Here is a 22,768-nt window from a genome sequence, read left to right as displayed (position 1 = left end):
GTTCTTTTCAAATATTACGTCATGGTCCTGAGATGGGATGCCTGCCATATCGCCTTTAACAACGCCCTCTTCCTTGACAAGTTCGGAATGGGTTTGTTGGCTGCGTTAATTTGGATGTGGATACATGTTGGGGCCATCCAGACCTTATTGCGAGTTAGGAAGTCGTCGGTGCCAAATCCATAATTGGCTCCACGAAAAGATAGGCCGAACAATACTATTCAGGTTATATCGAGCAGATAATGGGATTAGAATGCAGTGCGAGTGAGTAGGAAGTGTATGCTGGATAGGCGAGTGAAGGGGGTTGCTAAACTGGGATAAACAGCACGCAGTTAAGAAGGGGCTGGTCCGTCCTACCGCCGGTTTCCCAAAAGCCTTCGAGATCTTACAGAATTATAGTATATCGGCCCGATATTAAAAACCCCAAGACCCGAGATTTGCGGGTAGGCTGGGAGGAGCAAACGACTATACACCTAAGGTGAGGGCCTGGGCAGTGCCGAAGTACCTCTATTTTCTACAGCCCGTTTTATTTTCGATTTCTATTTTCTGTCGGCGGTTATATACTTCAGGTTTATTGGAAGACTGAGGGGTGTGGATGTAGAAGATAGGGAGAGAAATCTTCCTCAGTTTTTGGCAGTATGTCATCCGAAATCTGTATCGGATTTCCCTGGAAATGACAGTCTGGATGTTCATCCTCGAGATATCCCCCGTATGCATTGCAACGAAAACCTCAGTGTTTGATACGGACCGACCAGTAAGCAGGCCTCGTCCTAACTTGCATAACTCATCTTCCAACCCATACCTGTCAATCACCTCCAGCGCCAACAGAACTATCGTCATAGAGAACAGGTTAGTGGAGGTTAAGACGAAGGTACGTTTTGCGAAAGTCGCCTCCTGCGCGATCCATGCTCGACGAAACCAAAGACGGTGAAAAAAAGCGAATAAGCCAAACCAATGGCGTAAAGACATTCACTCAATCGACGAAAGCGTTCTGTCAATGTTGATGTCGCTCCAGGAGCGCTCTTCTCTCTTTTCAATCTTCTCCCTCATCCGTTTCGCACAGTGTGCCTCCCAATCCATTAATCGACTGAACCCTTGGGCTGCCCATTCCGACAGTCTGTCACTCTTCCCGGTCCATGCCAAAACGTGTTTGGCAGATTGATAGACCCTTGACATCAGCGATACCTGAGAACCTCGCTCGTCTGGGTCGTCCTGGTTGATGCATATAGCATCGATCCAAAGCGGATAGCCCACATTGTCGAAACCTGAGTCTAGCTGAAGCCTGCCCCAACCGTGAGGCCCTGCAGGGTCTTTTCGTACCCGTTGAACTGTCTCCAAGAAGTGAAACAGATTCTCCTTGACCTGTACGCCGCAGCCATCCACCTCAATCCACCTTAATTTGTCACCGTTCCAATCGACCTTCTCTTCAGCTATCATGTACCGGCTACTTTGCCAGAAATAAATCCATTTTGCCGGGTCTAGCCATCCAAATCGTTCATCATTCGGCCTCTTGATGGAACAGAAAAAGGGGTTTCTGAAATTCATTGAATCTGGCACCGACTCTCGAATCGTGATTAGGTTTTCCCACGTATAAGACAGAGCAACATATTCCGGCAGCGAGGCTAAGTCCGAGTCTAGGTTGATGATTCGAGTTGACAGTCTGATGATGTTTCTGTCTCCTGCAGCTGGCTTGATCATATCGAAGATTCTGATGGATGCTGCGCTAGGTAAAGGGCCGTAAACAAGTGGCGGTAGGTGTGACAGGTCTGAATCAAAGGCTTTTTTCAGCTTCTTCAATACGCAGGCGGTGTAGCTGGCTAACCACACCAGCAGGGTGTGGAGCATGGAGGTGCTGCCCTGAGGTGAATTGATTGACATCCTGTTTGCCGCAAATGGTGCTGGAAAACAAAATACCTGGAGCTTTTGTACCGTGAATTTAAATGCAATTCCGTGGAGGTGCGGATGTGCCAAGTTGATAGTTATTGGGGGCGATGCTGTGGCTAAGGCAACCTGATACCGGGCTGGTGATTCGATCAAAGTCCTGGCGCTGTAGGCATACCATACCGCAAGGATAACTGAGCATTTCAGTGAGGCTCAAGTCGAATCACCGTGTACTCTCGCGCAAGCCGTGCCTCGACTCCCCTCTTCACTCCAACTAAGACAGAAACGTAAGCGAAAAAGAAGCAACCCAGAGTCTGTTCAATACCACTTACAAATATTGTAGTATAGGTACTTTCCCAATATCGGAGCCCAGAGCATTGCCGACACCACCTGGCCATATGTCCAGTCTTTCGGTGACGAATTCAAACCGCGGCTGATGGTCCAAAGAGTGACGAAATGTAAGGCCGTGGCGATGGCAAGGGTCATCTGTAATCCGTACCAAGACACTCGAAAGAAATGCTTTCCCAAGTAAGCCAGCAACTGACCAGGTCTATGCCTCTCGACTATAGGTGAAATAATCGGCCATGTCCGATGTGCGCTCTGCGCAAGAAGGAGTACCAGGGCGGTTGTATATCCTACAATCAGCATAGGCATTTCCACAAGTTGAAGATTGTATAAAGGCGTCAGGCAATACGCTGTCAGAGAAGGGTTACCACCACACTCATCCACTGGTACTAGATCTTTTAGCCGGCCTAACAGGATGTGGAAAGGGACTTGAGTGACAGTTTGCCACCTGATGACCTCTGAAAAGATGCAGACAATGATGCAAAGCGTCAAGGTATACCACCAGCTCATTCCGGCACGGTGTAGTACTGACTGTGTCAGAAGCACAGGCAGCATGCTGTTGACCGCCAGAGCACGAATCAACTGCCCATTCATGATGGTGTCGCTCAGGGATTGGATCGATTCTTGCTGGCTGCAAGACAAGCCGCAGGTAAAGCTCGGCTCAAACGTGGCAATGGTCGCGATCTGAATGGCCATGGTGAAGAAGGCTTGGGCTTCCTGGAATTCCACGGCAGCCGAAACCAACGCACCGTGGACTCTGGATGTTGTGAGTTTTCTGTGACGACGCTCCGCTTTCTTCCAGTCGCCTCGCTTGTGGACCAAAAGAACGAACCGGGCCCAAGAGCTGATTATCGTGATGAAAACAAACGAGGTGACTGAGACTGATGCCTGTATCATTTGTGACAGCAGGACCTGGAGAAGGGTTAGGCGGTCAGCTTCTGAATCCAAAAGAATCGCCAGTTTTCCAGAGGAAATGCCAACTTACCCCCGGCCCTGCAATGTCAGGCTCAAACTCCATATCAAGCTTGCCACAATATTGGCCTAGGCCGTCATGAAGGACCTGGAATTGCTCAAGGCTAGAGGCGTTATGCGGACCACCCAGGTGTCCCCTTAGTTCGATAAGCTGTGTCGTGCAGGTGGCCATGCCGGATATTCTACCTTCGCCTTCGCAGGACGACACAGCGCATCGTACAATATCATCGAGTATCTGAGTTGCATTGATGTTTTCGGGGACACCAGCTATTTGTAGTGATGTCGGGGTGTCCTCCAGTGGGGCTTCTCGAATAACAATGCCGTCATCTGCCAGTAAGCCCGCGGTTGCAAAGGCAAGGCAGTTTCCTAGAATGCTGAGGGAACTGAACAATATCTTGGGGTCGGAGCATTGCCCTGCGCATTGTTGACCATGCAGTGAGCCTCTACACCCCGACTCAAAAAGCGGTTCCTGCCATATTGAATGTTGTTGGACAAAAGGTCTTTGAGTTGTGGCAGCCGGCGAGAGAACACCATCAAGCAAGTTCCGACTCCCCTGTTGAGTGGCAGAAAGGGATCTTGGTGCGCGACTCCATGTTGATCCCGAGGACGCCTCGCCGTTGGTATTAAGCAGATCAAATAGCTTGTCGACATTCGCTGGGACGAGTGACTCCGCCCGTGGAGACAGGTCACTTAACATTGCGGTTAGCCTCAAGCAACAACATGGTCATCATGATGAGGACTGGAGATGTTTGTTCAGATCAAGCGTGCCTCTAGAAGCTCCTCGTTAATCAAGGTCCTCGAATTCCGGGTAGTAGTAGTAAGGGATTCTCCTTGCATATCCAGCGTTGTAACCGCTCCTTAACCACCTCGATACAGCAGGGTAAATGAGCAAATGAGGGGAGTTTGACAAGGTAATTGGCTATCGGGAGTTACTTAGCCGGAATGCCAATGATTTAGTATGGCGCAGTCCAATAGGAGGGTCGATTGTCCACGGCAATAAACGAGAAGGAATTGGACCTTGATTGTACGTACTACGAAAGCGACAACATCTCCGTGTTTCTGGAAAGATCTGCGAATTATCGGACATTCGGGAAACATTGATCCGATACTCAGAGTTTGTCCCTCTCTGATATCTCTTGCGAGGGCAAGAAAGTGCCCCGAAGGCGGCAGTGTTATCCCATGCCTGTCGTACTTTCCGCTTTCGCCAGCCATACTCTTCTGGGCCACACTCCCGTCTCCCATCAAGACTATCAGACTGGAAACTTTTCATTTCCCTTTTCATTGTAGATCTCGTCAAGCATTCTTCGTGTCATTTTGTTTGGGATTCCAGTGCCTCCAGAACCGAAGACCTGCACGAAGACCCAATTTTTCCAACATGTATAGCTCATTAAAAACAGTAACTAGCTAGTATCGACCCTCTGCCCTAGCTGTTGAAAAGCACTCGCCCCGGGCATACTATATTTTGGCTGTAAATAGCCGACAATAAATGATGGCCGGGATGTCTAAGTAGCGAGGTGTGTAGTCAACAGAACGAGCGATTTTTTCTCGAGATGAGGATTCAGTTATCTCTCAACCCAAAATTCACTGCTGGAGGTCTTGCACCACTTGTGGTAAATCTCGACGAAGCCCGACCATGTTCACCTGCCAAGGCGATGGCAAGAAACGCGCAACAAGAATCATCTGCCGGATAACACCCACCTTCCTCAGGGTGCTGCTGTCGGTGGTATCGTCGACGTCTGCCTGCTGCAGTTATTCCAGAAACCGCAGTACGTAAACATAGTTTGCGAGCTGTTCGAGGCTGACAACAGAGAAATAACAAACATCCAGCTAGTATCCCATTGACCCCCCATATTCTCGTTCCTATCACCATGGTATACTTGCCAACACCAAAGCCCGCGTTGGGTTCCAAGGTTCCCTTTGCCCGACGATAGATGACGAACTTGTGATCAAGGCAACGTCAGCGCAACGGCTGCCTCGAAGAATAAAAGACCTCCATCGCCAAGTCACTCGGGAGAATCATCTGGAATCCGCCATGATTAGGAGGCCAGGTTGGCGCTGCTGTTTCCTGCTCGGCGTACGCGGCCCGATATTCGAGTGATCAAAACCTGCAGCACCAAGAAGCTCAGCCAACGACGAGACAAAAACACAATGTGCTCAACTCAACACACATGTCCAAGACTGGCAGGCGCTTGCACACCAGATTCCTCAACATCAAGATGCCAACCACATCACATAGCCTCCTCGACGCGTAGCGGTCAACGGGCGGTTCCCCGAATATCCTTCAAGAGACATGCCCACATGCTCAAAATACCACAGAAGCTGGGCTGCAACGGAAGCGACAAAAACTTTTGTCGAATCGCTTCCTGGTTTTGTGGAAACATGATGACAGAGTCCCGGGAAAGGAGGCCGCTGAAGGCCGGGGTGCATGATGCACAAGGTGCCTTTCTCTGCCGCTCCCCGCGGGGGTGCTTTCTCCATCAAGAGTCTGCGGAGGAGGACACACGAAGACTGCAGTTGGATGAGATCATCGGATTTGTGGGGAACACGATTCCTGAAACCGGGAAAAGCTTGTCAGCGGGACAACTGACGTCCATCAGAGAAGAAAACCCTGAAGGGGAAAAGATTGCAGGGGCAAGACAGATCAAGGTCTAGAGGCTTGGCTAGGCCCGTCTGGGGGATTGTCGGCAAGGCTGCCGAACATTCTATATTGGTCTCCGGACCATCATGTTCCGCCCGTCCACCGGCGGCCCTCACGGATGACAACCTCACTGCACCGAGTCGGACTAGGCGCCGAGATGTTGCACCCAGATCGGGATCGTGACCGGATTGACGCCGGCGTGGCACTCCTTGGCCTCCAAGCCACCAAGCCTGCTGTCATGCCCCCCAGATTCCGCGCGGCTACTGCTGCCAACTGCGGAACCCGAGGCCGTCAAGTCTTTGCAACCGAAAGATGCACAATCTTGAAAGCATGATGGCGGGACTTGGTGTTGTCACGGCAGGCGGCACAGGTATATATACCCGTCACCATCCCATCCAGAATCCTTTCTAGAGAGCCATCCATCGACGAGCACATTCGAGCAAGTTTACCTGGACCACTCCCTCAAACTCCATCCACCGTCACCATGAAGTTCGCCCCTATCCTCCTTGCCTCCGCCGCGAGCGCCCACACCATCTTCTCCTCCCTCGAGGTGAACGGTGTCAACCACGGTGTTGGTGGTGGTGTCCGTGTGCCCAGCTACAACGGCCCCATTGAGAATGTCGACTCTGCCTCGATCGCCTGCAACGGTGCTCCCAACCCGACCACCCCCACCTCCAAGGTCATCACCGTCCAGGCTGGTCAGAACGTGACCGCCATCTGGCGCTACATGCTCTCCACCACCGGCTCTGCCCCCAACGACATCATGGACATCTCCCACAAGGGCCCCACCATGGCCTACCTCAAGAAGGTCAACGACGCCACCACCGACTCTGGTGTCGGCGGCGGTTGGTTCAAGATCCAGGAGGACGGCTACAACAACGGCGTCTGGGGCACCGAGAAGGTCATCAACGGCCAGGGCCGCCACAGCATCAAGATCCCCTCCTGCATCGCCCCCGGCCAGTACCTCCTCCGTGCTGAGATGCTTGCTCTCCACGGTGCCGGCAACTACCCCGGTGCTCAGTTCTACATGGAGTGTGCTCAGCTCAACATTGTCGGCGGTACCGGCAGCAAGACCCCCTCCACCGTTGCCTTCCCCGGTGCTTACTCTGTAAGTTTTTGCCTTGATATATCATCACTTTGTTCCCAGCCAATTGGTTACTAACTCGTATATGTAGGGCTCCCACCCCGGTGTCAAGATCAGCATCTACTGGCCCCCTGTCACCAACTACCAGATCCCCGGCCCCTCGGTCTTCACCTGCTAAGAAGTTTCTTCTTGAGTGGCGGTGGAACAAGGGGTTTTTTTTTTTTGGCGAGGTGGTAGTAGAAGAAAGCGAATAGCATTGATAGAGTGGTTGGGAGTGGGAACGGTGCATTTGCATCCATGTGAGTTTTTCACCTCGGTGATAACTCTGATGGCATTCTTTTCAAACTTCTTGTAGATATTCAATTTCTGGCCTCTTCTTTGGGACGAGAGTCGGGACATAACAATTTTGATACATGGGCGTTTTTGCTCAACTCAAAAACACTTCTCCGTCGCAGTGACATTTTCTCTTGTGGTCGTTGCCAAGAGGGTGCCACCCATGTCTAACCGATCGGCTTTGGAAGCCGTTAGCTTGGTTGCTTTGAGCTTGTTCATAGGGGCGCTAAAGGGGGGAAGGTAACTGCCGGTACCAAGAATGCTTGTGTTTTGCTTGGGTGTTATTGGTGGGATTTTGGGCGGGCTTGGTATGGTAGGGGGTGATGATCATCTTGGCTTTTTCTTGCGTAGGGGAAGGGTTAGTGGTGGTGGAGGGGAGAACTTTTTGGGGTTGCATTTGGATGGGGTTGCGGAGGGGGAGGTTCCTTTTCTGAGGGGGAAGGTCCAGTTGGTGGTTGTGAATGGTGTGAGACGATGGGGGGAGGTAAGGATGGGTGGTGAGTAGAGGGTTGTGTGTGAGAAAGGTTGAGTGGAAAATTGGGTCCCGTCTTCAGAAGAGAAAGAGGTGCATGAGGGAATGGGTGAAGGGAAGGGAGTATGGGGGCACGGGGAGACGGGGTTAGGGTTAGGATTATAGGTGATGCTGGTTTAAACGGTGTATGCCGTTGGCTAATGGCTTACAGAGTATAGCCTTCTTTCTGCACACCTTCCTTTGGCTTTATTGGGTAGGCGTAATGTATATTTCACTACTCTCGGCGTCCGCCTTCTTAAATAGCTATCCATCTCCATCAATATCAAACCATATAGATCCTGCAAGGAAGCTGGTACATAGATACCAAGATCATACATGCTGAATATATCCCATCAACAACCTGCTTCTTCAATCATCACGTTCTAGTTCAAACGTGGCTCAGCCTACACACAAGTCAACATTCTGGTGATAGATTCAGCGGTGTTTTTGCTCACATGAAAGATTTTACCCAGGGTATGATGTATTCTAAGAAGGTCCCTACTGGGCATTGGAATGTTGTCATGATGCGTCAAGGTGATGGGCTGATCTTGGGGAGCAACATGATCTACAGACATGCTCCGGGTCTCTGGATCCATGATACGGCAGGTGTAGATATTTCCATTGCCTTCTCCTGGTTCCAAAGCTATCCGAAACTGGCGGTACTCCTTGATGAACTCAAATGTGAGGGATATGGTATTTTCGGGCCCGTTGAGGATATCTGGGTGGAAGGTGCGGTCGGAAAGGTCGAAGTACCGACGGAGGGCCCACCACGTAGCTGCACTTTGACGAGCCTGGATCAGTAGGCTCGTGTCAGTTGGGTTAATATTGAGGTGGGTGGACCTCGAGGTGGACTAACTCTGGTGGATTTGTTGTCACCACAGTTGAAAATTGTAGAAGAGAGGACGTGAACACAGTGAATAGTGCTACGGAACTTGGTTGCTTGGTCTTGTGGAGATAGGGAGGCAAGGTAGCGTCTCTCATACTAACCAGTCATGATACAGTGGTGGTCATCTCTAAGAAGGTATTGTCGTCTGAGATATTGACGCCCTTTTTTGGGGCGTGACCTTTCGGCCATTGTGGCGATATGCTTGTCAATATCCTGGTCAAAATCAGGGGCCAGTGCGGCTGTCATGGTCAGGCGAGCTTTGTGATACCGGTTTCGTACTTCTCATGCACATTGTCAGTATTTGCGAGACGGGGATGAAGAATAGGGGGAGCTGCGGTACCTGGTTTGAGAATGGCATCCACCAGGAAATTTCTCAATTGTCTCAATTTAGCATGATTCTCCGCGTGTTCGACGATCTCTGACATGAGTGTTGAACGTCCTGATGTTGGCAGATTGTCGGTGAATGTCTGAAGGGAAGTGTCTCGTACCATCCATCTTTGTGATTGCTGCGTATCTTTCAAGGGCTTTGCGGCATTTGACTTCCAACTCCATCGGGGGCTTGGGCAAGGGGTCATCGCCACAAGAATCTGACATGGTTGAATTGGCAGACTGCGACACGGGTAGAGTAGCATACGGTATTGCTATGCTATGAATCTATTTCGGGAGAGTGATTCGATGATGAGCGATGAGAACCAATAGCCAACCCTTTAAAAAGTGTGCGCCTCTTGTCTTAACTTCCGCAAAGCTACCGGATATTGTGACGTCAATTCAAGTCAAGACTGCAGGGACAATGGATAAACGGCTGAGAAAGAGGTGCTCTTTTCCTGAAACTCTTACAATGCAAAGTCAAGGCTTTCAGGTCAAGTAAATCCCCACAAGAACTTTCGTTGCATGAGGGATAGTAGATAGATATATTGAACAGTGATATTTATTTTCGTCATACACGGTATTGAATGATTTCAACCTACCTGTCTGTTTTATTTTTATGCATCACAACTCTTTGACCTTTGTCACGGCAATGTCTTTCACCAAACAGCACAAAACCATTCTCTCCCGACTGTCCCTGAACCAAACCTTTCTTGTGAAAGACCACCAGCGGGTCACAACAAAGCAAGCCGGCATCTAAAATAGCACAATGTCGCCAACAAGAGGTCCATCCCGAAAAGCATATAAGATCCCCTATGAGCCCCAAACTTGACTACCATCACTCATCAGCAGCAAGAAAATCAACAACTTACCTACTCATTTCACCACATAACTCCTCAACAACCATCAGGTAACTCTTAACCACCCCCCTATCCAACCCACTAACCCCCCACCAAAATGTGCCAAACCTACCAATCCCAAACCGGCTGCCACGTCGAATCCCACCCCTTTTGCGCCTGGTCCAACCCCGTCCTCCTCCCCTGCGAAACAAACTGCGGCCTCCCCACCGTCCCCGACTGGATCGAGGACATGAGGTGCGACATCTTCTCCCCCATGTGCCCCCTCTGCGTCGAAGCCCACGGCCCCAACGGGGTGCTCGACTCGATGCCTGCCTTTCTCGGCGGGCCTTCTACCCCGAACAGCACGATGGATGAGGTGAACGAGGGCTTTATCGAGAACATTCGCGAGGACGCGATTAGTTCCATTCAGGAGGCGGAGTATATTGCCAACGAGTATTGGATTGCCGAGCCGACCGAGTTGAGCTTGGAGTACAGTGAGTTGGATTTGCCAAAGACTGCGGTGGTTGAGGGGGAGGTTGTGCCGCCCGAGGCGAAGAGGTGTTTGATTGTGGAGGGGGTGCCGGAGCCGGAGGATTTGGCGTTGACGCCGACGGATACGATTGTTTTTAGGTTTTGAGGTGAGTAAAGTGGCGGGTTGATTATAGGTGAGTAAGGTGAGTCCGTAGTAAGGAATAGAAATTGTTTCCGGGCCCTTGCTGGCTTCAATGGAGACAAAGGAATTGGCAATGAAATTCTCTTACTAATTCTTTGTGTGGAAAGACCTCATGATTCTGTGTGTCTATGTGTGTGTTCAATAGTGATCACTCGAATATCTGAAGCCGGCGAAGTCCGAAAAAACAAATCATGTCTCCCACGTGGGATTATCAAGGGGCTGATAACATCTCAAGATAACCTTGATAAGACTACATCGACCAACTTCCTCATCAGTACAAATGGCGTCTCTAGCTCTATGTAGCCGTCGTCAGGGGTTTGCAACCCACCTGAGCTGGTTTGCCAAGATGATTCGCTGGTTGGGCGTGATGTTGCTGCAGATCTGCCGGCGCTAAGGACTTACTTGCATGTTGTATGAGACTGAATGTTGGAAGTGGGCCAATCATGATGGGGGTCTTTTGCGCGTGTTATTGGATATTTTCGAAACATCGACAAGAGGGTTGACCAAGGGGTGGGAACTTTGTGTGTTTTGGAATGTGGGGAGGATTACAAGCTGTGGGCGGTTGACGGATGGGACAAGGTAAGCGCGGTTTGAAGGGGATACTCCCCACGAAAATGAGCTGAGGCTATCGAATGGGGTGCAGGAGATGCCATGGGGAGATCGGCGGTGGTTGGAAAGGAAGGTGTACAACCTTCCAGATGTGGTTGGGTTGCCGTTGTTTGGTGGTGGTACGAGTTGTTGAAGTTGAGAGTAGGACAGATATAAAGATGGGCTGGGTCCTCATAGATGTTGTTGATTCTGTATCCCACGAGCCCGAGCTTGCATTTGTACATAGTTTTCATCGGTCAAAATGGTTCAGGTAAGTCACTGGACACCCAGCATCCTTTCTGTTGAGACTAATCATTTCAGTTCCTCTCCGCCCTCGTTACCATTCTCTCGGTGGTCGCCGTGTCTGCTGCACCGGTCTCGACCGAGGTAGAGGCTGCCCCTGTGCTTGAAGAGAGAGCCTGTGCCTACACTTGCGGCACTGTTTGCTACCAGACGTCCCACATCACTGCTGCCCGCAACAAGGGACACACTCTCCGCCTTGCTGGCCAAAACATCAGTCAGTTGTGCTGGTCAAGTCGCAACAGACAGTACTAACCAGTCAACAGACAGCTATCCCCACCGGTACAACAACTACGAGGGCTTCAACTTTCCCACCCCTGCACCATGGTATGAGTATCCCATCATGAAGACATACGCCGTGTACACCGGTGGATCTCCCGGCCCGGACAGAGTTATTTTCGACAGCAACGGAGCGTTCGACAAGTTGATCACTCATACCGGGGCCAGTGGCAACGCATTTGTGGCTTGTACATAAGATAGAAGTCGAAGATTGGGGGCGGGGAATCAAGAGAGATTGGCCATTGTTGCTGCTTCAGTCGTCCGCCGTGACCCCGTAGTCCCCATTCTCGTAGAGCTTCCCGATTTGAACGCCCTTGTTTTCTGCGATAAGGCCGATGACTTGCTGTCCAATGTCTTTCATGTCGTTGTACTCCTTGAGCAGATTGATGTGCTTCTGCACTGTAGCTTCTGCAGGATGCCTATTTGATATGAGCTTGAAGGTTCAAAACATCGTACCGTTGGAAAACTGTACATCAATTCCGCTTCTTGGGCCTTCAGTTCCTTGCATCTTTGTGCGTAGATGGTCAGTCTATCGAGCGATTGAGCAAGTCCATGCCACTGTAGTTGTCAATATCACCAGCTTCGCCATCATTTCTTCGAGCCAGATGAACTAACCACTTTGGACATGTATCCGAGACATTTATCCTAATGTAGAGTGTTAGACGGCGTTGCATGAACAGGCAAAGTTTTACCTACGCCTTTGAGAAACTGCAGTTCGTCTTGATCCTTGGCAACAACTTCGATCTTCTCCGACGACCCTGGTATAGTAACGATGACCCTCAAATCGTTACCATTGACTGCATCGACTTGCATGTTCCATAACCTGGGATTTGGCAGGGTACTCTCGAGAGAAAGCGACTGTAGTGTTTTCTTAAATACACCGAGCGCCGCTGCTACCTTTGAGATGATGCCCTGCTGATCTTTCCCATCGCCAAGTTCTTGTTGAAGCCACTCTCCAAATAAATCGGCATTGACCAACTCTGTTTCGACGAAAGGTTCGAGGAGGTCGGAGTTGTCGTCGTGTATATCATCAGACTTATTCTGCATCATGTTAAGAATCAAGAATTGTCTTGCTGGAAATGAACAGCTTTTGTGGCGCTGTAGATGTTTGGGGAAAGAAAGCATGAACGGCCAAGAAGTGTGGAAGGCCAAGTCCGTGAAGCAAAGCACAGTGTCAAAAGGCCACATGACACGGTAAACGCACCGTGCCTAATATGATATCCGTATTGATAGTCGCTACCGTCCTGTATACCGTATGACCTGAACGCCTAACCATGCATGTGTTTCCATAATCCATGCCAGATCGCTGTAGCAGCATCTAACGTCCCCACGCTTCTAATGCCCCAGACCCAGCCTAGGCAGAATGCCTGTCCATACCCTTCACTTATTCGCAAACAGGTCGTTGATATTGATCTGTTGCCCAGGAACAAACCCAACATTCTGTGGCGCTGGTGTCTCGGCCACCGCGACCGGAGCGCCCTGGCCTTCATCGTCGGTGGGCAAATAAGCCGAGCCCGCGGTGCGAGCCTCCTGCCAGGCGCCCATGATGGTGGTAAAGTTCGCGCTCCGTGGTCGAGTCTCGTCCTCGTGCATCCAGATGCCAATAGCCTTTTGGGCGCCTTCTTCCGTCTCGTTGCTATCGATCGTATAGCCATCCTCCAGCTGAAAGACAATGAGCTCCTCCACGACCTCACAGTTGCTAATCCTTGCGAGGTCGACGACAAAGTTGTTCATGCCCCGGCGGTTGAGGATGAAGATGCAGTACTGTGGCAGATGTTGGCCACTAGAATCGGCACGGGGTTCTTGCTCGCAAACGAACAGTGTGCCTTCGACTCCGTGTTTCTCCCACCCAGCAGAGGCCTGTCCGATGGTGTAGATGACAGCGTTGGCAGCGATGGTGAGCACCGACTTGATTGTAGGGTCATATCGGCGGAGGACTGTCAGGTTGACCTCCATATCGGACCGTGTCTTAGACGGGGCTTGGGGAGCCATGTTGCGATTCTCCATGTAGTATGCTGTGTCGGATTCGTAGTCGGAGGCATGGACTTGCTGTCGGGGACCACTGTTGCTTGGGTGCTGGCGGTGACGCGCCTTTCGGGGTGTAGCCTTGCTCATATCGGAAGACTGCAAACACAAAAACTCGTACAAGTTCGAAGGTGGATAATGCAGGTGCCACCGCGGGCCTCGGGAACGTACAGGATCGGACGACGGGTGTCAAGATCGGACGAAGGACAGTCGCGAACACTGGGGTTGTCTGAGTTACACGAGAAAGAGCAAGAGAAGATGCTCTTTATAGTATAATATGGTAGGCGTGACCAGCAATCAAGCCGGACAGGGTGTTGGCCGCAAGAAGGACCAGTGCGTCAGGTTGGTGATGATGGGCTCGTTGTATCTGGGAGTGTGGCTGGTCGCCCGAAGCTGAAGCTTGTATCCCCGCTGTGGGGCTTTTGGCGCGGCAATGTCTCTCCAGGGTTGGGGTTTTTTGGCCATGCAACCATCTTGAATGCGTCACTGCCCCACCAACCAGCAACTTGTCCCTGAACTGCCTGGAGCTGGCCTTTGATCCCGGTGTTGTCTTTTGTTCCATGTTATCCATCTACTTGCCTACCTAGAGTACCTTGACGACTTCCCGCCTATACACAACTTTGAGACATATTTTCTCCGAAGCCCATACCATGCGCCCATAGAAATTTGTGTTTCGTTGCTGGGCTAGCTTGTCCTGTGAGCTTCTGTGTCGCCCATATATATAACCACCCCGCATTCGACCCTTGAATGTCATTAAAGACCCTCGAAACTTAATCTCCATGCGTGAGCCAGCCAAACCGCGCCTGTACCTCGACCTGCGATTTAGCAACAGAGAGGTCGATTGATCCACGTACCTCCGTGGTTTTGTACGCCTGAACTGACAGACGGTTTCCCCTCGAGACACTCACCTAGCCTTCTCGATGGAGCCCTCGGATGCCGAGCCAGCTGCCCGTGCTGATTCCACGACATCCGAACCCGCCGACCTCACTTCCACTAACCCGCACTCCTTGTCGAGAGCAGTATACGCTCGTCGGTCAGAATACACACGTCGCCGGCGGGTACGAATCAAGATCGGAACATGGAACGTGGCCGCATGCCCAGGCACGGATAAGGATCTTGCCAGGTGGTTTGTGGACGGAGAGGGGCTGGATGCTACACAAACGGAGACGAACAAGAACCCCAAGAATGGCGACGGACATGAAAAGATTGATCTCTATGTCCTCGGACTTCAGGAGATCAACGAGCTTACGGCGCCCTCTCAGTACATGACATGGATCTATGCGCCAGACAGTACCCCCGCGGACAAGTGGAAAGCTGCTTTGGGGGCTGCCTTACCAGATGGGTACCAGCTCATCGCCACGGAACAGCTTGCGGCCATGCTACTCTTGGTCTACGCTTCCCCCGAGGTTGCTCCCACTGTTAGCAATGTTAGCACTACTAGTGTTGCGACTGGAGCGCTTGGATACCTCGGCAACAAAGGAGCAGTGTGCGCACGCATTGTTCTCGGCGAGGCCACCAACTTGTTGTTTGTCAACTGTCATCTTGCCAGCGGGGTTGAAAGCTCTTACATCGAGCGACGAATCTGGCAGGTACAACAGGTCCTTCAATATGCGCGCTTCGAACCAATTGCTGTTGGTGGCATCACCGAGGCCGAGAAGGGGAAGATTGGAGATGAGGATTTTGCATTTTGGTTTGGAGACCTCAACTCTCGGTTGGACCATCTACCCGGTGACGATATTCGCCGCCTGTTGATGCTACATACCCAGGGAGAATATGATGTTTCCAAGAAGAACCTACGTCGCGAGGACTCGTTGGAAGGCGAAGGAGTAGTTGTGCAGCACTTGTCTGACAGTAGCGAGGATGCGAAAGATGAGGACCAGACCAACACAGCCGGGAAGGAAACTATCGGACAGGACTCGAAGAAGTCTGGCGAAAACAATGCCGACGACGATTCTTTCGACCTTCCCGATCCTGACGAGTTCCCATTAGACCCAAGCGAAGACCCTGCTTCGCTTCAAACAACAATCACCTCCTTACTGCCCCACGACCAGCTTAGACGGCTGATGAAGGACCGCAAAGTGTTCCATGAAGGCTGGCGGGAGGGTCCGATCAGGTTCCTACCATCCTATAAGTATGACGTCGGCACTGTCGCCCTCTTCGACTCTAGCGAAAAGCAACGCCCTCCAAGTTGGTGTGACCGCATCCTGTATCGTACGCGGGAGGACAGGGAAGCTTTTGAAAAGAAGATACGCGAGGAAGATGAAGCAAGGAAGAGGGACGAAGAAATGAAGGCCCAGGGCATGGAGAATGCCGCGGATGATGACCAGGTCCTATTTTCTTACGATCCCGATAACGACGGTGACGACCAGCCCAGCTCTTCGGTATCGCCATACGATGCTTACGACGAGAACGACGATGACGAGGAACAGAATGGCGAAACTGGTGAGCAATTGCGCCTTGACCTGTACACCTCCCATCAGCGAATTACTTCATCAGACCACAAGCCTATAAGCTCCATCTTCACACTAGATTGCGACGCTGTAGTACCTGATCTCAAAGCCAAGGTCCATTCTGAGGTTGCGCGCGAGCTTGACCGAGCAGAGAACGAGGGACGGCCAGTAGTCACGATTGTCGTTGACTATCAGGGTTCTCGCCCGCGCAGCCAGTCTAATTTCTCCGACAGGCCCGAGCTGGCCATCGATTTCGGACGAGTAAGGTTCTTAGAGAAGATGACATCGTCTCTTACCTTGGCCAATACCGGTAGTGTACCAGCTACCTTTGCCTTCGTCGAGAAGCCTTCAACGGAGGGCCCAGACCTTGCTGGGAATTTTGAATGGCTAACAACGTCCTTTATTCGTCCCGAAGAGAGTGACGATGGCTCAGAGCCTGTTGATCTTGGGAAAAGGGTTACATTGGAGCCTGGCGAGACGATGAATGCACATCTAGAGGCCGTCATCGATACCGTCCGTCAAGCTCAAATGCTCAACGAAGGCGAGGCGACCCTGGATGAGGTTCTGGTGCTGCGTGTTATGGACGGCAGGGATCACTTCATTCCAGTTCATGCCGATTGGGCACCATCATGTATTGGACGCTCTGTTGAGGAACTCATCCGGGTTAGGACCGGTGGCATCAGGGAGTTCTGCAATGCTCTAGCCAAGAAGAATGGGAAATTTGGCGCGATTCCGTACGATTTACCAGCGCACCATGCTGCGCCAAAGGAGTTGTTCGAGCTTACGGAAGCTACGGAGACACTTACCGAGCGAGCCATCGCCGACGCCCAGATGTTGGACGACTGTGAAGTTCCCACCGCTCCGGGCTGGCCTTTTGAGGAAGCCACCTGGCAGGGAACCGACAAAGAGACGCGCACTGCCCAAGTCATCAGTGTCATCGATGCCCTCGACCGAGACGAGCGAATTCTTTCCGTGTTCCTTCCCGAAGTACCGTCTATTCAACGCCTGGAGGCAGTCAGTGAAGCCTTCCTATTCTTCCTCGAAGGCCTGGTCGACGGGGTTATCACGACGCCATTGTGGAACCGCATCGAGCAAGCAGCTCTGCCTTCCTTGGCACAGTCAGTGGCTACAGCAGTCGATGCCCCCTCGGCGGAAGACGACAAGACTGCGATCCTCGACATTCTAGCTACCACTCCCAACCACAATATCTGCTTTGTATTCTTGACGACGACACTCGCAAGGATAGCTGCCGAGCTGGCACCTCTGACCAAGGCTGATCTCGAGGCCATCAAGAATAGCGATGCCGCATCTCGCCCGGGCCTAGTCGCATTGGGCCGGAAGTCTCTCAGCTTCAGGAGGTCGACGGGGCCGGGAATTCAGGCGGTTGTGGCTCTCAACAGGCGCAGGGCTAGGGAGAGGAAGTTTGCGGAAGTGTTTGGGGGGTTGGTTTGTCGGGGGTCGGTGTTGGAGAAGGACAAGGATCGGAAGGCGCTGGAGGAGAAGCAACGGGCGCTTATCGGGCTGTTTTTAAGGCGGAGGGAGGAGTGATTAGTTGATGGTGTTATCATGGCATTGAGTGTTTGAAGGCGTTTGTGGGTTGGTGTATTGTGTTCTGTGAGCATGGCGTGCTTTTCGAAGGTTGTTTATATCGAGCTTGGGATCGGAGACTAGAGATAGAGACATTGGATATGTTTGGGCGACTGCAAGCCTTGCTGAGTGGGATGGAATACTCATCTGGTGAGACCTCAACTAGTACTGGTCTGTCATGCCTTCCGTCTGCCGTGGTTTCCTCTTACCGTGCCTTCCTTCTGTCGTGCCTTCTCTTTTGACTTGGCTATTAAGGTTCTCACTGCGTCGCCACCTGAGCGGCTTGAATCTGTCCTACTATCGAGGCAATCTGCTCAACCAACCTCCCAGACCCGCCTCCTGTCACTTCCTTTGACTCCTGCAGCCAGCATCGACGATACTACCCAAACGCATAGCTACAGTACAAACCCACAGCCTCATACGCCTACATCAATTACAGGAGATATCACACAGGCTACTCATCACCTCTCATTGGCGGCAATATGCCCGGCACACCAGTCACCGGCAGGGTGGCTGTAGCCAGTGTTCACGGCTTCAGCAGATGTCTTCCCCATTTTACAACACAGCCAAGCTCCATCCCCAATCACGACATGTTTGACAGCAATTGTCAGCTAACGCATCGATCGAACTGTTGTCCCCACCATCGAGAAGATTCACTGGGCGACGCGGCCTGGGTGGCTTGGCTGTCGTTCATTGGTATCCATAACCAAACACGGCAAGTTTCATGAGCCAGCAAATCTCGGTCAGTGAATGACACAGCCGTTATGAAGGAGCTTTGAGAGCTTTTGTCAAGACTGACAAAGCAACCCATCCAACAGGAATGCTCGGAGAATTTGCTGAAGCTGAGCTGTGTCGTTTCCCCAGGTGGTCGTCAGTTCATGTTTCCCAGATACCCCACAGTGAGCTCTCCACTAAACATGCGTAAAAAGTTAGCGCCCGTTTAGCTAGGGTTAGGGCCCGTGCAGCAGGGCGAATCGGCGCGCGGCCCAGCGATCAAGACTGCCCCCGGATCCGAAGCTTGGCGATCGCAGATGGGACTTGCACCCTTGTCGCCATCTGGTGAAATCGGGGCTGTGTTGTTCCTTTTCCTCCAACACCAACTTGTTTGCCGTGTTGTTTTCGCTTGGCCTCAGACATGGCAATCGAAGTTGGAAGAAATATTCGATGAGACCAGGTTCTGGATCGGCTTGGTCGGCTTGGGACCGAGGCCGGGATGCCGGGGGGATCCGGATCCCGAGTCGGTGGAATAGTTTGTGAAGAGAAGGTTTTGGCTACTGATGTGGATGGGCAGTAGGGACTTGTAGAGCAACGCAGGGACGCGTGTTCTATTTACATACCACGGCGGGTTAGCAGAATTTTTCAGGGTATTATATCCCATCGTCTCGCTCATGTGCGGTCGAGGATTGAGACTGACGTGATTCCGGCAGGGAGGCACATTGTACATGATGCTCGTTTCGAGGGTTGAGTCTTCCACCGAAGATGGAACCTTTGAATGGATGGATACAAAACGTGCCGACTAGCCTCACATCCTACAGGTCAAGAGCTGCCAAGCAACGGACCGCTGCAGAGTGACGATATTCTCTGTATGTTTTCTCTCTGCTGTTCTTTGTCAGGGGTGGATTGACGGGTATGCCAAGCTTGGCTTGAGAGGTGTGGAGGTTTTGTTGGAGTCTGACTACTCGCATTCGGGTTGGGAGCCCCTGCAGGAATGCCTCATGTTCTATGCGGCTCGTCGATGCAGCAAGGGTTGGAGATGGATGTTCAGATCGGTCAGGCACTGATGAGAAAGAGCCTTTGGATATGCGCCGAAACCGAGGGATGCATCGCCGTCAACCGGCGTTGCTTAAAGTCTCGTGGTCTCCCCGTGATTATTCGAGACACTTTGGACAGCCAGCAGTCAGACAGACATCTATCAATCTACATCCGCCTCTACCGTTCAAAAGCGCCACCGGGCCATCACTCCTGACGAGTCCCCTTTCCTCTTTACTCTCGTTCTCTCTTTCAGAAACAACAAGCCAAACACACTCAATATGCAGCTCAAGACCCTCACCCTCCTGGGTCTCGCCTCGGCAGCCAACGCCCAAACCCTCGCCGACGTCCTCGCCGAGAACGCGGCTACTCTCTCCTCCCTCACCAGCTTCCTCCAGTCCGAAGAGGTCATCTACGAGCTCTTTGCCAACGCCCAAGATGTCACCCTCCTCGCCCCCTCCAACGAGGCCCTCGCCCGTCTGAACGCCACCCCTCTGGCCAACGAGCTCCTCTCCGACCCCAACTACCTCACCGCCTTCCTCGCCTACCACGTCCTCAACGGGACCTTCTACGCCTCCAACCTCACCTCCTCCCCTACCCAATTCCTCCCCACCATCCTCGACCTCGCGGCGTACAGCAACGTCACCGGCGGCCAGAGACTCCAAGTCCAGGCCGCTGACGGCGGCGTGAACTTCCTTTCTGGAAACGGCGAGCTCAGCACTGTTGAATCCGCCAACTTCAACTACACCGGCGGCACCATCCACATCATCGACAACTACCTCACTATTCCCGCCCCTTTGCCTGCCGCCCTCCTGGAGCAAAACCTCACTGCACTTGTCGGCGCCGTGACGCAGGCTGGTGTTGCCGAGACGCTTACCAACGCGCGGGACATTACCCTGTTTGCCCCCAACAACGCGGCGTTTGATGCGATTGGGAACTTGGTCAGCGAGCTGACTGTTGAGCAGCTGACGGGGATTCTGGGGTATCACGTCATTGTCGGGCAGACTGTTTATTCCAGCCAGATTGAGGACGGGGCTACAGCGACTACTTTCCAGGGGGGTGATATTACGCTTAGGGTGGAGGATGGGAGCGTTTTTGTCAACAGTGCTAGGGTTGTGAAGGCTGATGTGCTTTGCGCCAATGGGGTTATTCATGTTATTGATGGGTAAGTCTCCCCGATGATCATGACGGACCAAGATGGGTGTTAATAATGTCAACAGTGTCCTCAACCCCTCCAACACCGACGCTGAGCCCAACCCTGCTGAGTCCACCCAGGCTCCCGCTTTCTCTGGCGCCAGCAGCACCGGCGGTGTCCCCTTCACCTCTGGCATCACTGTTCCCACCAGTGCTCCTACCGAGCCTACTGCTACCTCTGGCCCTGACAGCGGCAACGGTGATGACACTCCTGTTGAGGCTGGTGCTGCTGCTCAGGGTGCTGCTCTTGGCATGGCCGCCTTCTTTGGCGCTGCCGTACTCTTGGCTCAGCTGTAAATTGTGTGAGTCATAAAAGTTTCTTGGATGTGCTTTTGACATCATGAATGGGATGACACGGGTTGGGTTTGTGTGATTGCATGTAGCTGGAGCGGCTTTCAGGTTTCTGGGTTCGCTGCTGGCTTGGTTGGTTGGTCATTGGTAATTTTGTTGGGATGGAGTTGTGTTGTCTTTTGGTCTTGTTGTTTCAAACTATTCCCCCAAAGGAGCGTGCTGGATTTGGTTGTTGGTGGTTGATGGTGTTCTACTGTATATACATAATCCCATGGCAAATACAGAGTCTGCATTCATTCTCTGCTGTGAGTTCTTTGCCTGACCCTTTACCAAGATTTCCTAGGATCTCAAGTATCTTGGCTAGGTACCTACTTGGTACACAGGGATGATTCTGAGATGAACGGTAACATCGTTCCTCTCCACAATTGAGGTCCGCAAGGGGTATGGATTTCGCGACGTAGCCAGAGTACCGGTGAGATGTATCACTTTCTGGAGACTTGGGCCTGCAACTGGCATCCATGGTGGTGATTATTAAGAGCCAGGAACATGAATTAGCTGGGCGACCACATGGGATTCGGATGGCGGGAGGGGGGAGGAAAGCGGTCCTTGCCTCCGTGTCTCAACTCACTTCAAATTTACTTGCATGTTCGGTATGTTCTTGGTGAATGATAGGCCGGTATATTTATGGGTGGCTTATCACAATCTGCAGGATGTCGGCTCATGTAATTCATTGGCTCTAAATTCTCTACCTTAAGAACAGCACAGGGCTAGACTTAGGGTGCTAGGTAACCACCTCAGTCGACGGGATGTGCGCCATAGGGCCATAGGGAAGGCTGCCGCGTCTACTGCAGAAAAGAGAGGTAGGAAGGCTTCACCATAATCCATGCCAATGTAACACCAGAAATGATGGTCGGGCACAGTAAGCGGGCATATCGGCTATGTTCTTGCCTTCCTCTACACTGTCCGGGCCAGTTGAACCATTCTGCACTCAATTTCGAGCTGTCCCAGCTTCTCAATTCAACAGCCATGTGTACCTACAAGCACTACTAGTGCTGCTCTCGATGCCACTTCATCCAGCAAACCAAAGTAACTCGTTGCAACAGACGACGAAACGCCGCGAGCCCACACGCGGGGACTCCAAACAACAGCCTCTACTACGATAACGCTGTTTGGTGCATTACTTGCACCTATCCTACTCCCCCTACCAGCGAAAGTGGTAGCGATAGCGAATAGGTGTTGTGTAGTGTGAGTGGCATTTCCAAAGAAAACAGTGGAGGCTCTCCTCTGATTACAACCGAAGGACCCCCCCCTTTCATTATAACAGTGTGTCGATTAATGTGCGTTCAATGAGCTACCTTACGATCGGACTGTTCGGATTGGCGGATGCCAAATGGGCAGACTTGACTTACATATCTACCTATATACCTACCTATCTTGCCCTGGTGATATCCTGAAAAAACATTATACTGCTGTGGAGAACACTCGATGAGATGCCAAACAAATACTATGCAAAGGTCCAGCTAAACGTTTAGATACTGTCTCACTGTCTGCTGTATTATGGGATGATGTTTGGTTTAGGTTTTATTGTTACAGTGACCTGAGAGGCGGCAAGTCAAATGGGATATGAGGAAGGGATATGAGGAAGGGATACGACGAAGGGATACAAGGAAGGGATACAAGGAAGGGATACGAGGAAGTTTGGATAATTGCGGTAGATGTTTTCTTTGTTTAGTAGGGGAAGTCGGGAGGATTTAAAAGACATAAGAGGACGTTGTAGGCA

At 51.7% G+C, this 22,768-nt stretch overlaps 10 protein-coding genes across 10 annotated transcripts; 5 read left to right on the top strand and 5 right to left on the bottom strand.

Annotated features, from left to right (window-relative positions):
• Nucleotides 1-1,885: 1,885 nt before the first annotated feature.
• QC762_204870 (uncharacterized protein) lies at nucleotides 1,886-3,984 on the bottom strand. The gene is made up of 3 exons (XM_062887377.1): nucleotides 3,209-3,984; nucleotides 2,211-3,135; nucleotides 1,886-2,152 (listed from the first exon to the last, which is right to left on the bottom strand). Exons 1-3 carry the CDS (start codon nucleotides 3,890-3,892, stop codon nucleotides 2,082-2,084), a joined length of 1,680 nt encoding a protein of 559 aa, XP_062745481.1. The 5' UTR covers nucleotides 3,893-3,984; the 3' UTR covers nucleotides 1,886-2,081.
• A 375-nt stretch (nucleotides 3,985-4,359) lies between these two features.
• Nucleotides 4,360-7,502, top strand: QC762_204860 (uncharacterized protein). Its single transcript, XM_062887376.1, has 2 exons — nucleotides 4,360-6,941; nucleotides 7,009-7,502. The coding sequence occupies exons 1-2, from the start codon at nucleotides 6,318-6,320 to the stop codon at nucleotides 7,093-7,095; spliced, it is 711 nt and encodes a 236-aa protein (XP_062745480.1). The 5' UTR covers nucleotides 4,360-6,317; the 3' UTR covers nucleotides 7,096-7,502.
• Nucleotides 7,503-7,971: 469 nt separating this feature from the next.
• Nucleotides 7,972-9,241, bottom strand: QC762_204856 (uncharacterized protein; the record flags this gene model as incomplete). The annotated part of the gene is made up of 4 exons (XM_062887375.1): nucleotides 7,972-8,165; nucleotides 8,217-8,536; nucleotides 8,749-8,886; nucleotides 9,049-9,241. The coding sequence occupies 4 exons, from the start codon at nucleotides 9,239-9,241 to the stop codon at nucleotides 8,145-8,147; spliced, it is 672 nt and encodes a 223-aa protein (XP_062745479.1). The 3' UTR covers nucleotides 7,972-8,144.
• A 729-nt stretch (nucleotides 9,242-9,970) lies between these two features.
• QC762_204855 (uncharacterized protein) lies at nucleotides 9,971-10,489 on the top strand (the record flags this gene model as incomplete). The annotated part of the gene is made up of 1 exon (XM_062887374.1): nucleotides 9,971-10,489. One exon carries the CDS (start codon nucleotides 9,971-9,973, stop codon nucleotides 10,487-10,489), a length of 519 nt encoding a protein of 172 aa, XP_062745478.1.
• A 618-nt stretch (nucleotides 10,490-11,107) lies between these two features.
• QC762_0036260 (uncharacterized protein) lies at nucleotides 11,108-11,909 on the top strand. The gene is made up of 3 exons (XM_062883305.1): nucleotides 11,108-11,384; nucleotides 11,435-11,630; nucleotides 11,680-11,909. The coding sequence occupies exons 1-3, from the start codon at nucleotides 11,376-11,378 to the stop codon at nucleotides 11,886-11,888; spliced, it is 414 nt and encodes a 137-aa protein (XP_062745476.1). The 5' UTR covers nucleotides 11,108-11,375; the 3' UTR covers nucleotides 11,889-11,909.
• QC762_0036270 (uncharacterized protein) lies at nucleotides 11,330-11,739 on the bottom strand (the record flags this gene model as incomplete). Its single annotated transcript, XM_062883306.1, has 2 exons — nucleotides 11,330-11,615; nucleotides 11,729-11,739. 2 exons carry the CDS (start codon nucleotides 11,737-11,739, stop codon nucleotides 11,426-11,428), a joined length of 201 nt encoding a protein of 66 aa, XP_062745477.1. The 3' UTR covers nucleotides 11,330-11,425.
• A 36-nt stretch (nucleotides 11,910-11,945) lies between the features above and the next one.
• Nucleotides 11,946-12,880, bottom strand: QC762_204845 (uncharacterized protein; the record flags this gene model as incomplete). The annotated part of the gene is made up of 4 exons (XM_062887373.1): nucleotides 11,946-12,111; nucleotides 12,165-12,250; nucleotides 12,308-12,337; nucleotides 12,389-12,880. The coding sequence occupies 4 exons, from the start codon at nucleotides 12,878-12,880 to the stop codon at nucleotides 11,946-11,948; spliced, it is 774 nt and encodes a 257-aa protein (XP_062745475.1).
• A 192-nt stretch (nucleotides 12,881-13,072) lies between these two features.
• QC762_204840 (uncharacterized protein) lies at nucleotides 13,073-13,807 on the bottom strand (the record flags this gene model as incomplete). The annotated part of the gene is made up of 1 exon (XM_062887372.1): nucleotides 13,073-13,807. One exon carries the CDS (start codon nucleotides 13,805-13,807, stop codon nucleotides 13,073-13,075), a length of 735 nt encoding a protein of 244 aa, XP_062745474.1.
• Nucleotides 13,808-14,637: 830 nt separating this feature from the next.
• On the top strand, nucleotides 14,638-17,715 carry QC762_204830 (uncharacterized protein; the record flags this gene model as incomplete). The annotated part of the gene is made up of 1 exon (XM_062887371.1): nucleotides 14,638-17,715. The coding sequence occupies one exon, from the start codon at nucleotides 14,638-14,640 to the stop codon at nucleotides 17,713-17,715; it is 3,078 nt and encodes a 1,025-aa protein (XP_062745473.1).
• A 968-nt stretch (nucleotides 17,716-18,683) lies between these two features.
• QC762_204820 (uncharacterized protein) lies at nucleotides 18,684-21,348 on the top strand. Its single transcript, XM_062887370.1, has 2 exons — nucleotides 18,684-20,668; nucleotides 20,724-21,348. The coding sequence occupies exons 1-2, from the start codon at nucleotides 19,785-19,787 to the stop codon at nucleotides 20,992-20,994; spliced, it is 1,155 nt and encodes a 384-aa protein (XP_062745472.1). The 5' UTR covers nucleotides 18,684-19,784; the 3' UTR covers nucleotides 20,995-21,348.
• The last annotated feature ends 1,420 nt before the right edge of the window (nucleotides 21,349-22,768 follow it).

The sequence above is a fragment of the Podospora pseudocomata genome (assembly GCF_035222375.1).
Source record: "Podospora pseudocomata strain CBS 415.72m chromosome 2 map unlocalized CBS415.72m_2.2, whole genome shotgun sequence".
Lineage (NCBI taxonomy): Eukaryota > Fungi > Ascomycota > Sordariomycetes > Sordariales > Podosporaceae > Podospora > Podospora pseudocomata.
This window is presented reverse-complemented; position numbering and strand designations above follow the sequence as displayed.